The following is a 13,243-nucleotide window of genomic DNA, read 5'->3' on the forward strand; positions in this document are numbered from 1 at the left end:
GTCCTGCGTTGCCAGGTTTGAAAGATAAGAAGTAGCTCAGCCCTCAGATTTAATCCTAACCTTCTTCATGGTATGGATAATACACCAAATAGGCCGAATTTCAGTTCCTTGTTTACTGTGTACTACTGGATGTAGGGCTACTAACAGCTGAGAACTTTAACACAGAGGAAAACTTTAAAAAACATCACAATTCTCAGTTTATTTCTGCACAAGGTTCGAATGGTTTCACAGCTTTGTGTACGTGTTTGTGTTTGATAAGCAATTCAAAGTGTAATAAATTCCCACTAAATCTGAAAAATATGTTCTGTCTGCTTATATTTGGTTAAATTATGATAATTTAAGATAACCTAACAGAATATTGCGGAAAATCGACCAACCTGGCAACGTGGCTCGGATCTACTCGCTGCTTCCTGTCTGCAAAGCAAAATACGATACGAGTTGGCAGAAAGTAGACGTGCACTGAGCCACAGAGGAATCAGACCACACACCCCAGACTCCACATCTGTCCTGCACGTCTGTGAGAAGATGCATCTGTGATATACTCCTGAGGTACCTGTCTACTTTATGTAACACTGCACTGTGTAGAAATGTCATGTTTGTGTTGTTGTGGTAAATAATTCCAGGTTGTCACCCCTCCCCCATTCGGGTCAGAAACAACAACACACCCTTCTAAATGCATCCAGCTGGAGACCAGTGGCGACATGAACAACCAAAGTCTTATGGACAGAGATGATTCGTGCCACATTTCCACGATGCCCCCTGGCTGGATCAGGGAGGTGAGGCAGAGGAGAGCAGGCAAGACAGCAGGCAAACTGGACGTCTACATAATAAGGTGAATCTGTTTTCTTGTTATCCTCTTTGTATTTAATCAAACAGAAAACAAACTCAAATCTAAAAAGTATTTGGAATGAGCAGCACAGATTCTCATAGTTACACTTGTACAAAGCTATTCTGGGTACTTGTCGTCTCTTCTTGTGATCCCTGACTCACCCCATGATGTTGATATCCGAGCTCTGATTATGCTGCATAATGGATATAAATCTTAGCCTCCAAAGTACCTAAGTAAAGTACTTACAGTGCTGGATGTGCATTGCAGGTGTAATGTGAGCAGAGTCTAATCGATCTTATTGTTGTTTAAGTCCCCAGGGGCAGAAGTTCCGGTCAAAGTCATCCCTGCATGCTTTCCTCCTACAAAATGAAGACGGGAGCTTGGACATCAATCTCTTTGATTTCACCACATCCAAAGGTGATGTCATCACATCTTCACAAATAATACTCCCCACCCAAATAAAACCGAGGAGGAGAAAGAAAAAACAGAAGGAGACAACGCAAGATGCAGTGGAAATTCTGAATACACCTCCAAGTACATTTAAAAGAGCCACTTCCCCCTGCAGAAGTACTAAAGGAGACAATGTTAGGAGTTCAGATGACTTTAACCATATTAATACCGACATTTTACCAGAAGTGTGTGGAAATAAAACTGATGAGACTGTGGAGTGCTGCATCCATACCTCCCCTCCAGTAATAGTGGAAGATGTGATTATGCAGGGGAGTCCTCAGAGAGTCGGGCTGAAAGAGAAGCTGCTCCAACTGGTTCCATCTAGCAAACAGAAAATCACTGCCAGTGTTCAGGTGGACGAACAGACAGACTCACAGCCGTCTGTCCCGACACTGACTGTTGAACCTGCCACTGAGAGCGAGAATGAGAAAGAGGAGGAAAGAGGTGATGAAGAGATGCAAATTCACAGCGAAGGCGAGAAAAAGCCTAATTCTGAACTGGAGACTGATGCTGACAGTCATCAGGATGTTGAAGAGGAGGTGTTGTTACCCGACACTGATGTCAGCTCTACACCGGTGAGAGGATCCCAGAATAGTAAGTACAATCTGTGATCTCTCTGTCTTTGTGTCCTCTATTTACTTTGCAATTTGATATGTTTGAATGCATGTACCATTGCTGATGTGTGTTCTTCGTGTATATGCTGTACATGTATAATATATACACATAATGGTTTTCTGTCTGCCTAGAGTCCAAAAGCTCGGAAAACAAACGAAAAACAAGCCCTTATTTCAGCAGAAAATCCTTGAAAGATGGTAAAATGTTATGATTATTTTCGTAAAAGAAGCAAAGAGGAAGCTTATTTATATATATATGTGGGACTTAACATTGGTATTTATGAAATTAAATCATATTTGTTCTCTATCCGTACTCAGGACTCAGTCCACCCAGGAGGAAAGCCTTTAAGAAGTGGACACCCCCTCGTTCTCCATTCAACCTCGTGCAGGAAACCCTTTTCCATGATCCCTGGAAGCTCCTGGTTGCCACCATCTTTCTAAACAAGACCAGTGGTAAGGTCCTTCTTATACACATTTCAACACTGGATGGCAAACCAACCTGAACCTAAGTGTGTTATTTAACTTTTTCTTAATTCTGCAGGCAAGATGGCTATTCCAGTGCTGTGGCAGTTCTTTGAGCGTTACCCGTCAGCCGAGGTGACCCGGGAGGCCGACTGGAAGCCGATGTCTGAACTTATGAAGCCACTTGGCCTCTATGAGCTTAGAGCCAAAGCACTCATACGCTTCTCAGGTGAATGGGCTTGTCAACTAATGGAAACACATGCACTATAATTGAGCACATTATTGTATTATTGTAGTGTTAATGTCTTATCAGCAGAATTGTATGGTTTTAGCCCGAGATATATGAGGAAATACCAGTGGTCAGAGAAATCCCACAATCCATTTTCTCCCATGCAGATGAGTATCTAACTAAACAGTGGCGTTACCCCATCGAGCTGCACGGTATCGGGAAGTACGGCAACGACTCCTACAGGATCTTCTGTGTGGAAGAGTGGAGACAGGTGAGAATAATCCTAACAGTTATACTCTCTCTGTATTCCATTCATATTTATTAATAAAATCTCTGTTTTTTGTTTTTTTATGTCAAGGTGACACCTAAAGATCACATGTTAAACAAATATCACGCCTGGCTGTGGGAGAACCATGAAACTCTTGGAATCTGAAGCACAGTGTCCAAAGAATTGTACAGACTCCTGTTATCTAAGTATTATGATGAACTGTACTCATAGTATTATGATGACCATGTTTATGCTCAGGTTTATGTAATTTTATTAATAGTATAGAAATATCAGTGTTATGCCCTTATTTAAAAACTTTTACCCAGTTTGTAATAAAGTGTTTTAAAAGTTCAAATGATTCATGAGTGAATTATTCAACCAATCTTCTGACTGTTTTTTCTGTATCATCAATAAACATGTAAATGAGGTCTGGAGACGTCTCCTTACTGTCTCTGGTTACTCCACACAGCAGCTTTCTCTTGGTCAACTGTTGCCACTGCTAAACACTCAGTGAATGCACAGGAAGATTAAGGTTAATTCCCTAACTTGTACTAGTACGGTCATTTGGATCAGTGTTATGATTGAATGTGAACAGACCTTCACCTTTAAGAGGAAAATGAAATCCTGCAGGACAAAGACACAAAGACTGAACTTCTCTGGTGGACGAACAGAAGAAAAAGACTGGACAACCAAATGAAACCTCTTAAGATAACTTTTCTATTTGCTGTTTATAATAATGTTGGTTGTTAACAAGCTGTGACTCTGTTTAGTTCAATCTTCATTACCACAGCAGCCTTAGCTTCCAATCCAGTGTGTGTTTGTACTAATTTTTCTAGGAGCTTTCCCAGCATGGACATTGACCTTCTAAGAAACAGTAGATCTCATGGGGACCAGAGACTGGTCTTAATGGGGCAAAAAGGATTAGGATGAGGTGTGTGCAGCTAATGGTGCAGATCATTAGGGACAGATCAGCAGGTCCTGAGGGGAGAGAGAGAGCTGCTGCCACCCTCACCCGATTCAATAACTTCCAGAGGCTCTGCTTACGAACAGGCAAGGCAACTGCTTGGGGCCCCAGGACATGATGGGCCCCCTGAGGGCTGGAAAACCTTACTCCACAACAGTGTTGTATCATGAGGAAATCTCAGTAGGAAGTCTCCTGTAAGGAGCCCTGTGCCGTTCAAGTCTGAGCTACAGTTCTGTATCATTCTGAAAATGAAATAAAATAAAATAATGAGGAGTTATCCACCAGTTCTGTATCATTCTAAAAGTTTAAATTGAAAATGAATTAAAAGAAAATAAAGGGGAGTATTCACCTGGAAGTGAAAAATTTAAATAAAGGAGATCATGGGGAACAAAGAGAGCAAGACAGTGGTAAGTGAAGCAGATAATGAAAATTAAGTACAGTATAATAACAGTATAACTGAATGCTGTCATTAGCAATGACTAATGGGAGAGACATTGGAATTTTTGTTGATGAGTATTTATAATTTTTATATATATTTACATTTATGTTATGCCAACTTATGTGTGCTAATGTGAACACTGGCTCCTGGTTTTTATTGTTCTTCATTCTATATTTTGAAAATTAGAAGGTTTTAATGATCTCTGGGTTTTTTTTTTGTTAAATGTCGGTATTGTGTGTGTGTGTGTGTGTGTGTGTGTGTGTGTGTGTGTGTGTGTGTGTGTGTGTGTGTGTGTGTGTGTGTGTGTGTGTGTTGAGTTAAATCCCTCATCCTCCTCGGGTCTGGGCGGTGTCTCCCTGTGTGGAGGACAGGGAACCAGCTGCTGGTTCATTCATCCTCGCCACTGCTCCACCAGCTCTACCTAGCAGCCTCTCGCTCAGCTGGTCCCCGACATCTGCTACAACAATGGCTCACTCGAAGCTTTAAAAACCCGACTCTCCAAAATATGACCCTCCTGCTTTACTGTATGAACACGCAGGGAATCGGACAATCGTCAGTGGTGCAGCGGTCGTGGTGGTTTTGCGATAAGGTAAGAGCGCAGCAGCTATTAACAACAGCTCGGCTAGCTAATGCTAATAGTTGCTTTTTATTTAAAGTGTCTCCAGCGTTGAGGACACGTGTGGTTGAATATCTAAAGATGCTAACACCCTAGAGTTCAACGGACTTTGTGATTGTAGTCTGCTCATCTAATGATGAAACAAGGTTAGCTTCGGCTAGCTGCTAACTATCGACCTTAGCTGCTAGTCAGCTGGTCTAGTGTGGTGCTGATGCTGAGCTAGCCGAGCTGGCTAAGCTAATGGGGGAACTAGAGCATCCCAGTTAAGGCGAGTGATTGAAAAGCTTTTTCTACAGAATTAATACAACAACTACAACAACAACACTAATGAACACAGCAACACTTGGAGACAAGCCACTGAGCCACGTGAGGATTGTTGTTAATCATGTAAAGCTCAGTTTGAATTTCACCAAAATTATGAAGATGACGTTGGTCTTCATTAAAAATAATAAGAGAAAATGACAATCAAATAAATACACGATAACACCAGTTAGTAGTTGTTTTTATGCTATATTATACAGATGTTTCTGTTCTTTTGACCTGGGTTGTTAGATGAAAATACATTTGAGACATTTGTTGGCTTATCAAACTACAATATACTTAATATTATTTCACAGTCTTACAAGAAAACAGCAGGTAAAACTCTTCTCTGCAACACTTAAAGTCAAATCCTCTATTCAGAAATCAGAAGCAGCATTTACTTATTGAATCAACGTTTTATTATACACCATATTGTAATTATAAGCAAATGTGTTTCATATCATATATGTTAGCAACTGTTACTCCTCCTGTGGAAATCATGAAGTGAAGGCTGCTGTATAAGCAGGCCCATCAGTAAATGTATAAAATGAAGCTTCACAAAATTGTCACAGTCACATTTATCATTCATCTAGATAGACTTGATTTATTTCATCAAGATCCATGAGTTGTTCTCTGGGAAATCTGTGAAAGTGTCCCAAAAAAAATAAATGCTTGCAAAGATCTTGCATGGATAAAGAAAGGAATTTAAATCTGTTTCACCCCCTTTGTTTGGATCCTTGCCGAAATTTACAGGGTTAATTTTTGTCCCATGTCCCATCTTCTTATCACGTTTCGTGGAAATTTGCTCACGAGTTGTTTGGTTGTCCTGCTGATGAGTAAACAAAGCAGCACAGCAAACAAACCCATGGAGAGGAGTGAAACTAATTATCTCCTCCTCAGGACAAGTTTCCAATTCTAATGTCTATTATAGTGTGATATAAATAATTTACCAAACCTTATCTGACCCTTAAAATGCTAATCAGGGAAACTTGAACTAAAGTAAGTAAAAAATGTATGTATTACAATTTTCAAAATTGTATGTGTGTGTTTGTCACTAAAAAAATTTGCATAATGTATTGATTGTGTGTGCTTGTGTTTCTTCTGGAGGATCATGTGGTGGGCCTGGCCGTTCCTGCCTGCTCTGGTACTTCTCTCAGAACTCTCTGTGGCGAGAGTCCAGACAGCGCCATGCCAGACCTGTCGAAAACTCACCGAAAGTTTCATTAAGGTACTGCTGTGAAAATAGTGAAGCATCAGTTAATCTCTGTCTGTCTGTGCCAGTTCATCATTTTTGGTATATGATGCCCTAAAATGATTTCCCTCTTTTTAGGGTTTGGACGTAACAGCGAAAAAGAACTTTGGGGGTGGTAACACTGCTTGGGAAGAAGATAAGCTGGCTAAGTATGCACGGAGGTAAGAGCAAGTTTTCATATTCTTTATTTATTCTTGAAAATACTAAAAAAACTTGCACATATACAGTATATACCTAATCTAAAAAGGATTGTGAATTGGCAGTCGATTCCTGGCATTACACATGCCAAAAAGAGATAGCAGATGACACAGATTGTTTCAGAAAACAATTTCATATTGCTACATAACCTACTCCCAACTTTCCTCTTTCTTTAATTTGTATTACTGAAAACATCCTACAGAATGCGATTCAGTAAGAAAGTTCTTCCAAGCAAATATAGATAATATTTTGTATTGTGTGAATGACTGCATTAGACAGTCTATTTCAAATGTTACGCTCTTTTGTGGTGTAACAAAGCTCCTGCACCTGTTCTGTTTTCATATTCCCCAGCTGCATCTCTTAAATGTTGCCTTCTTGTTTCAGTGAGACTCGACTGCTGGAGATTGTAGAAGCTGCTTGTGAGAAAACAGATTTTGAATGTAACCAGCTGCTGGAGCAGATAGAGGACCAGGTGGAGACGTGGTGGTTCCACAGGTACATGCATTGTTTGCATACTCGATTTGACTCTCCCTTTCATTTCTTTCACTCAGCCCAACATCGTTTGCATGATGGCTTATTTGCTGAGGAGCAGGTGATGTTTAGTCGTCTGGTAGCCATTACTGGGAGCAGCTCATGTTTATCAGTGTGATTAAAGTGCTAGATCTGGAATCAGGCTAGTATGTGGATCATGCAGTGGAAAAACTACTTCATGTAAATAACAATTAAATGAGATTTAGGTCTAGTTTTCATGGCCAAACAAAAATAACAAATATTTTGATGAACATCGATATAATATAAAATCATTAAAGTAGCTAAGCTCTATTTAAATAAGGCTGAATCCCACATTTTGTTTACCATATTGAGCCAGTGTTGGTTTCAGCTGTGTAATTATGTTTTCTCACGACGTATTACCTTGTCCCTGTTCTAACTCTATCTCTGACATGATGTTTGTGTCCTTTAGGCAGCAGGAGGCACCAGACCTGTTTGAGTGGCTGTGCATAGAGGAACTGAGACTCTGCTGTCCACCTGGACACTTTGGGCCTGGCTGCAAAGGTGTGGAGCACACAGACCACTCACCACAAGCCACCTGATATCCCTATATCAAATCTTACTGTGCCAGACCTTCATTTATTTATTTCTGTCCCATGTTAAACATTATTTAGAATTCATCACACAGTCAAATCAAACGTTTGTTAGTAGAATCATGCTCCTGTGACCAGGGAATCACTAATGTCATACTCATCCAATACAGAGTGTCCATCCAGCCCTGGTGGGGTGTGTGGTGGTCTAGGCCGCTGTGAGGGGGAGGGGACTCGACTGGGAGATGGAGAGTGCGTCTGTGATCCTGGATACTCAGGCAGTCTGTGCCAGGGCTGCGCTGATGGCTACTTCAGAGAGAAAAGCTCCAATGACAGCAAAGGAGCCTGTGCAGGTGCTTCAGATAAACCTTTCAATCATCAACAAATCCTCAGCATGAACTTAATTGTGTTTGAGTTCAGCTCAAATTGAAGGTCTCATTATCTCTCTGTTTGTAGCTTGTTACTACTCGTGTAAGAAGTGCTCAGGGCCGCAGGACTACAAATGCCTGGACTGCAAACCGGGCTGGATCCTCCATGACAACAAGTGTGTGGGTGAGTGTGGCCTAAGAGTTCATTTTGTAACGTTTCATTGATTCTGTGCCAGTTTGTTGGCCGTTGGTATTCTGAGTATCCGTGTATGTCTCTCAGACACTGACGAGTGTGGTACGGAGCTGGCTCGATGTCCCTCGAACACGTACTGTCACAACACAGATGGAGCGTATGAATGCAGAGGTAGGTTCTCTTGTGTAGTTGCTGCTGCTCAAGTCACATTACAGGACTTAATGTGTAGTTCGGTATGCAATGTTCACCACTGTGATTTCTGCTCAATCCAGGCTGTGATCAGGCGTGTGTGGGATGCATGGGAAGCGGTCCTGCCCGTTGTAAGAAATGTTCACGTGGCTACAGATTGAAAGGAGCCAAGTGTCTTGGTAAGGATCCACTGCTTATCTCATAAATTTGTTTACGATTTAACTCTTAGCCTTGGCCTGATGTACTTAAACTGTGTTTCTTTGCTCCTTTGCACAGATATAGATGAATGTAATGAGCGTGCGATAGCGTGCCCAGGACTCAACGAGGCGTGTATCAACGAGGAGGGCTCTTTCCACTGTGACTGTGCCGATGGATTCATCAGAAGAGACAGCATTTGTGTCGAGAACAAGCCACCTGGTGAGAAGTCGTAGCAGTAAATTTGCAGAAACGTACAACATGGTGTTTTGCTGACAGCCTCTCAGATCTGTTTCCTAAATGTTCTTTCTGTGTCGCTCCTCAGCCGGCCCAGAGAAGGGACTGTTTGACGACATGACAGACGACGAGGTTCTTGTACTGCAGCAGATGTTCTTTGGGGTTGTGATCTGTGCCATCGCTACGCTCGCTGCTAAGGGTGATATGGTTTTCACGGCTATTTTCATTGGAGGTGTGGCTGCTATGGCCGGATACTGGTTGACAGAGAAGGGGGACTACATGCTGGATGGATTCATAAAAGGACGCTAGACTGTCCGTGGCCTCGATTTAATGAAAGGACCTTGGAATACCAGCCAATAAAAGTGAATATCACTCGACTGGGGCAGAAAATGATCACGACAATGCTTGCCTTTCAGGGATTTATTTTGGTTTTGGGAGTTACTTGAAAGGGCTTGGGGTAATAAATGTTTATGAATAGGATAATGCAGGAACGTTAAGGCCACGGAGCCATATATCTTGAAGAAGAACTAACAAGGCCACACTGCACTGATGTAAAGGAACTTAATCCCCTACCTCAACTTTGTTGGGAACAAGGTTGACATGAAGACCACCGCTGATTGTTCAAACCTAATATGCATTTGGATTTTCCATCTGGCCTCGATGTTGCTCGAGAAACGATGTCTTTCTTCCACACAATCGAAACCTCCAGTCATCATCCGCCGTCAAGCAGAGCTTTTCCCATAGTTTGAATGTTGCTTTAGTTTCGACAGTTCCCAGTCAATGTTTGCTATGGGCCTGCGGTTTAGACGAGGAAATCAGCCCAAAGAGAAAGCTCATTGAAACTCTGGGATGTTTCCATTAGGAACCACTGGTTATTAATGTTCACAGAAGGACTTTTTATTTTTTATTTCCTTACTTCCTGAAATTATTCTTTTCAGTAATACTGCATGACAACAGGAATTGAAGTGAAAGGTACTACACTGTTTTAATTTGTCTCACTTTGGCATGAAAGTCTGACAGCTGCTGGATCACCAACATTACTGCTACTGACCACTTCTTAAGAGTTTGGAGGAATGTGCTTAGGTAAATACCAGCTCTAATCTTGATGATGTAAGCCATTTTCTGTTGCCTTTAATTTCGAAAGCAATATTTATTGGAATGATGTTTGTTATATTTAGTTCTCGACATCTTCTCTGTGTATTTATGTGCATTTTAATGCAATTTTTAATTTATCCAGTTGTGACTCTAGCAGGTATTGTAGCATCATGTTAGAAAGCACCTGAGGCATCTGTTCTCATCCATCCATCATATGTATCTTTTCCAAGGGTGAAAAACTCGTCCATACAGTCATTGTTCATTATAGATGTTTGCTTTATGAGAAAAGTCTGCAACCGTCCATGTCATTTTTATTCTCATTTTGTGAAGAACTGTATGCTCTTTGCATAAACAGAACATTCAAGCGTATGGAATTTGTTTTCTTCAACAGCATGTTTTGTCATAAATTAAAGGAGATGCAAAAACTCTCAACATTTGCTGGTCAAGTTGCATTGTGGGTAATGTAGGCATCAGGTTTAGACAAGGTTGAACGAATGGAATAAGAAAGACGATATCTCTGGTTCTGCTGCATCTATTTTAATACTATGGTCAACTTTAAAAACAAGTCTGACAATGTAACAGAAGCACCATTATAAATTGTGTCAGTTCTATGTTTAGATTTTTACCATACTCTAAGATAACAGTGACATTCTAATGCTAATTATAAACCCCTCCAAATGTTCCATCAATGACTATCACAGCAGTAATTACATGCATTATATACAGTATGTTATTTTTCAATGTTATCCGACCCCTGTGCCGAACCAGGTCCTGCAGCAAAGCCTGAAGTCTGTTCCCCAGGATGTTGAGGTTCAACCTATTTCAGTGTTCCACTCCAGTTAATGGGGTTGAGGCGGAGCAGCTCTCTCTCCTTCAGGATCTCCTGGGAGCGTGTTAGTGCTCTGTCCCTCCAGCTCTGCTCCATTAGCTGAACACACACACAAGCACAAGAACACACACACACAGCTGAGACAGGAAAGACACCACAACTCACTCCCTTCATATGTTGTTGTATCCGGAGAGCAGCCATCATTATAGAGCTTTTTTCACGACACTCTCTCTTACTTTCAGGCACCAAATTTTACAAACAGATGTTATTTCCCTAAATATGAAAGTATTAGCAGTGGAAGTATAATGTGTGAATGGAGGTGTACCTTCTTGTTCTCGTCTCTGAACACTGTCATTGCTCTGCTGTGCTGGATCCTTTGCTCTCTGTCACTGGACAGGGCGAGACGGTCCACTTCACATAAATACTCGGACTCCTTCACATTACCGACCAGCTGCAGTTTCAGGGCCACACGTTTCTCCTCCATCTGCCTCTTTAACTGTTCCAGCAGCTCCCTCCTGTCAGAGGAAGACAGACTCATCACTAAAGTGTATTTGCAGTATGAGATGTGATGCAGGACAAAAGACTCATCTTCTTCACACAGCCTGTGAAGTGAAGGTATCCACACATTCACCTGTATTCTTCTCTTTCACTGCTGCTTCCATAAAAGGGTTTTCTCCACACTTGATGATACCTGACACATCAATGACAAGACTTTAAACTCAGCTCTGCAAAGTCAGGATGGAATCAGCTCTGTGACTTTTCTTCTTTTACTGATTCTGTTAAACATCGGTCACAGTGACGCTACCCAGTGCTCCTACCTGTGGTGCTCTCTTCTCTGCATGATCAGCGTCCTCTGGTGGTTGTGGTGGTGAACAGCCGGTGTCTCCAGACTGACGATGCGTTTAAGGACCAAAGGTGGATGTAAAGGATTCAGTCTGGGAAAACTCTAGGGATCAGATATATAGATGTTTTGTTTCATCTTCCTATGAGACAGTCACACAATGAACAGACTGTCACTGAATCTCACCTGATTGCTTGTCCACAGTCGGGCCGAGTCTGAGATGATGGGAAAAGTGTTGGGAGTGACCACCAGGCTGCGACTCTGCTTGACCGCAGCTGTGTCATTACGAATATACACTGGTGTGGAAGCTAAGGCTGCTGTGGTAATGAAGATTGACATAACCAGAGTCACAGCTTGTTAAATACCAACATTATTATAAACACCAAATAGAAAAGTTATCTTACGTAGTTTCATTTTGTTGTCCAGTGTTTCTCTTCTGTTCGTCCACCAGACAAGATCAGTCTTTGTGTCTTTGTCCTGCAGGATTTAATTTTCCTCCTAACGTTGCAGGTCTGTTCACATTCGATCATAACACTGATCCAAATGACTGTACTGGTACAAGTTAGAGAATTAACCTTAATCTGCCTGTGCATTCACTGAGTGTTTAGCATTGGCAACAGTTGCCTTGGGAATCAGGTTACCCCCCCCGACCAAGAGAAAGCTGCTGTGGAGTTTAAGGTCAGTGCACACAGAAGAAGATTATAACCCTGTGACAATGGAGTAACCAGAGACAGTAAGGAGACGTCTCCAGACCTCATCACATGTCAACAGATGATACAGGACAACCCGTCAGAAGACGGATTTCTCTCATGAATCATTTCAACTTCTAAAACATTTTATTACAAGCTGAGCAGTAAGTACAAACAGTGATGTGTGCTAATAATTATAAGATTTAAGATTTAGGTTAATCATAATACTATGAATATAATTACCCCAATACAGGCTCCATCAGGACCTGGAACAAAGACTTTGCCCCTAACTCCTGAAAAGACTGCTATGGACATTTTAAGACTTTTGATTTGACTTTAAACTTTGTGCTTTGAACTGAAATGTTGATGTTGAATTTGGAGTGGTAATCTTTTTGTGTTTAGACTTTAGTTTTGTATTTATACAACTTTGGCCTTGTTATTGTCCTTGTATCTGGTATTTGGATATACATTTCAGCTGTTTATACTTTGAGTTCATTATTTCCTGACTTACTGTGAAGCCCTTGTGTCTGACTCTTTACTCCCTCTGGGCAACTGGTGGTTAAATGTTACCTCTGCATAAACTACACACATCTTCTCATCTTCTAGAGTGAACAACACTTTTTTTTAGGGCTGGGCAAGTTAACTTGTTTAATCGAGTTAACTCAAGTGATGAGTTAACTCGATTAATTATTTTATCTCGCATTAACTCAGGTTTGATTATTTATTGTTTTATTGTGAAAGTCAGGCTTTTATTTTGTGAAAGTCTGTTGCTGACTGCTGCAGAACAGGAAAAAAGAAAATAATTGGCGGATAAACAATCGAGTTAACTCATCACTTGAGTTAACTCGATTAAAACGAGTTAACTTGCCCAGCCCTACTTTTTTTTCTTTCAGAAAAAAATAAAAAT

At 41.1% G+C, this 13,243-nt stretch overlaps 2 protein-coding genes and 1 long non-coding RNA gene across 5 annotated transcripts; 2 read left to right on the plus strand and 1 right to left on the minus strand.

Annotated features, from left to right (window-relative positions):
- Window positions 1-439: 439 nt before the first annotated feature.
- On the plus strand, window positions 440-3,229 carry mbd4 (methyl-CpG binding domain protein 4). 2 transcript variants are annotated; one of them, XM_061074816.1, is made up of 8 exons: window positions 440-549; window positions 624-832; window positions 1,140-1,873; window positions 2,026-2,091; window positions 2,212-2,346; window positions 2,435-2,584; window positions 2,752-2,855; window positions 2,943-3,229. In XM_061074816.1, the coding sequence occupies exons 2-8, from the start codon at window positions 702-704 to the stop codon at window positions 3,015-3,017; spliced, it is 1,395 nt and encodes a 464-aa protein (XP_060930799.1). In that variant the 5' UTR covers window positions 440-549; window positions 624-701; the 3' UTR covers window positions 3,018-3,229. The 2 variants fall into 2 exon arrangements, with proteins under 2 accessions (XP_060930799.1, XP_060930798.1); XM_061074815.1 differs by having other exon boundaries at window positions 652-832.
- A 1,438-nt stretch (window positions 3,230-4,667) lies between these two features.
- On the plus strand, window positions 4,668-10,409 carry LOC133004981 (protein disulfide isomerase Creld1). Of its 2 annotated transcripts, none has more exons than XM_061074567.1 (11): window positions 4,668-4,844; window positions 6,279-6,399; window positions 6,502-6,584; window positions 7,006-7,116; window positions 7,583-7,674; window positions 7,874-8,053; window positions 8,157-8,252; window positions 8,349-8,432; window positions 8,534-8,629; window positions 8,727-8,867; window positions 8,971-10,409. In XM_061074567.1, exons 2-11 carry the CDS (start codon window positions 6,283-6,285, stop codon window positions 9,189-9,191), a joined length of 1,221 nt encoding a protein of 406 aa, XP_060930550.1. In that variant the 5' UTR covers window positions 4,668-4,844; window positions 6,279-6,282; the 3' UTR covers window positions 9,192-10,409. The 2 variants fall into 2 exon arrangements, with proteins under 2 accessions (XP_060930550.1, XP_060930549.1); XM_061074566.1 differs by lacking the exon at window positions 4,668-4,844 and adding an exon at window positions 6,034-6,170.
- Window positions 10,352-11,538, minus strand: LOC133004982 (uncharacterized). Its single transcript, XR_009678352.1, has 3 exons — window positions 11,438-11,538; window positions 11,132-11,321; window positions 10,352-10,905 (listed from the first exon to the last, which is right to left on the minus strand). It is a non-coding gene; the product is annotated as an uncharacterized LOC133004982 (long non-coding RNA).
- Window positions 11,539-13,243: the final 1,705 nt, after the last annotated feature.

The sequence above is a fragment of the Limanda limanda genome, chromosome 7 (genome assembly GCF_963576545.1).
Source record: "Limanda limanda chromosome 7, fLimLim1.1, whole genome shotgun sequence".
Classification (NCBI taxonomy): Eukaryota; Metazoa; Chordata; class Actinopteri; order Pleuronectiformes; family Pleuronectidae; genus Limanda; species Limanda limanda.

Bases quoted from the DNA above. Each gene is read 5' to 3' on its own strand.
- mbd4 (XM_061074816.1), top strand. From the start codon at position 702: ATGAACAACCAAAGTCTTATGGACAGAGATGATTCGTGCCACATTTCC. The intron at 1,874-2,025 runs GTAAGTACAATC...CTGTCTGCCTAG, and splicing joins GGTGAGAGGATCCCAGAATA to AGTCCAAAAGCTCGGAAAAC. The intron at 2,092-2,211 runs GTAAAATGTTAT...ATCCGTACTCAG, and splicing joins CAGAAAATCCTTGAAAGATG to GACTCAGTCCACCCAGGAGG.
- LOC133004981 (XM_061074567.1), top strand. From the start codon at position 6,283: ATGTGGTGGGCCTGGCCGTTCCTGCCTGCTCTGGTACTTCTCTCAGAA. The intron at 7,675-7,873 runs GTGTGGAGCACA...CATCCAATACAG, and splicing joins CTTTGGGCCTGGCTGCAAAG to AGTGTCCATCCAGCCCTGGT. The intron at 8,253-8,348 runs GTGAGTGTGGCC...TATGTCTCTCAG, and splicing joins CCATGACAACAAGTGTGTGG to ACACTGACGAGTGTGGTACG.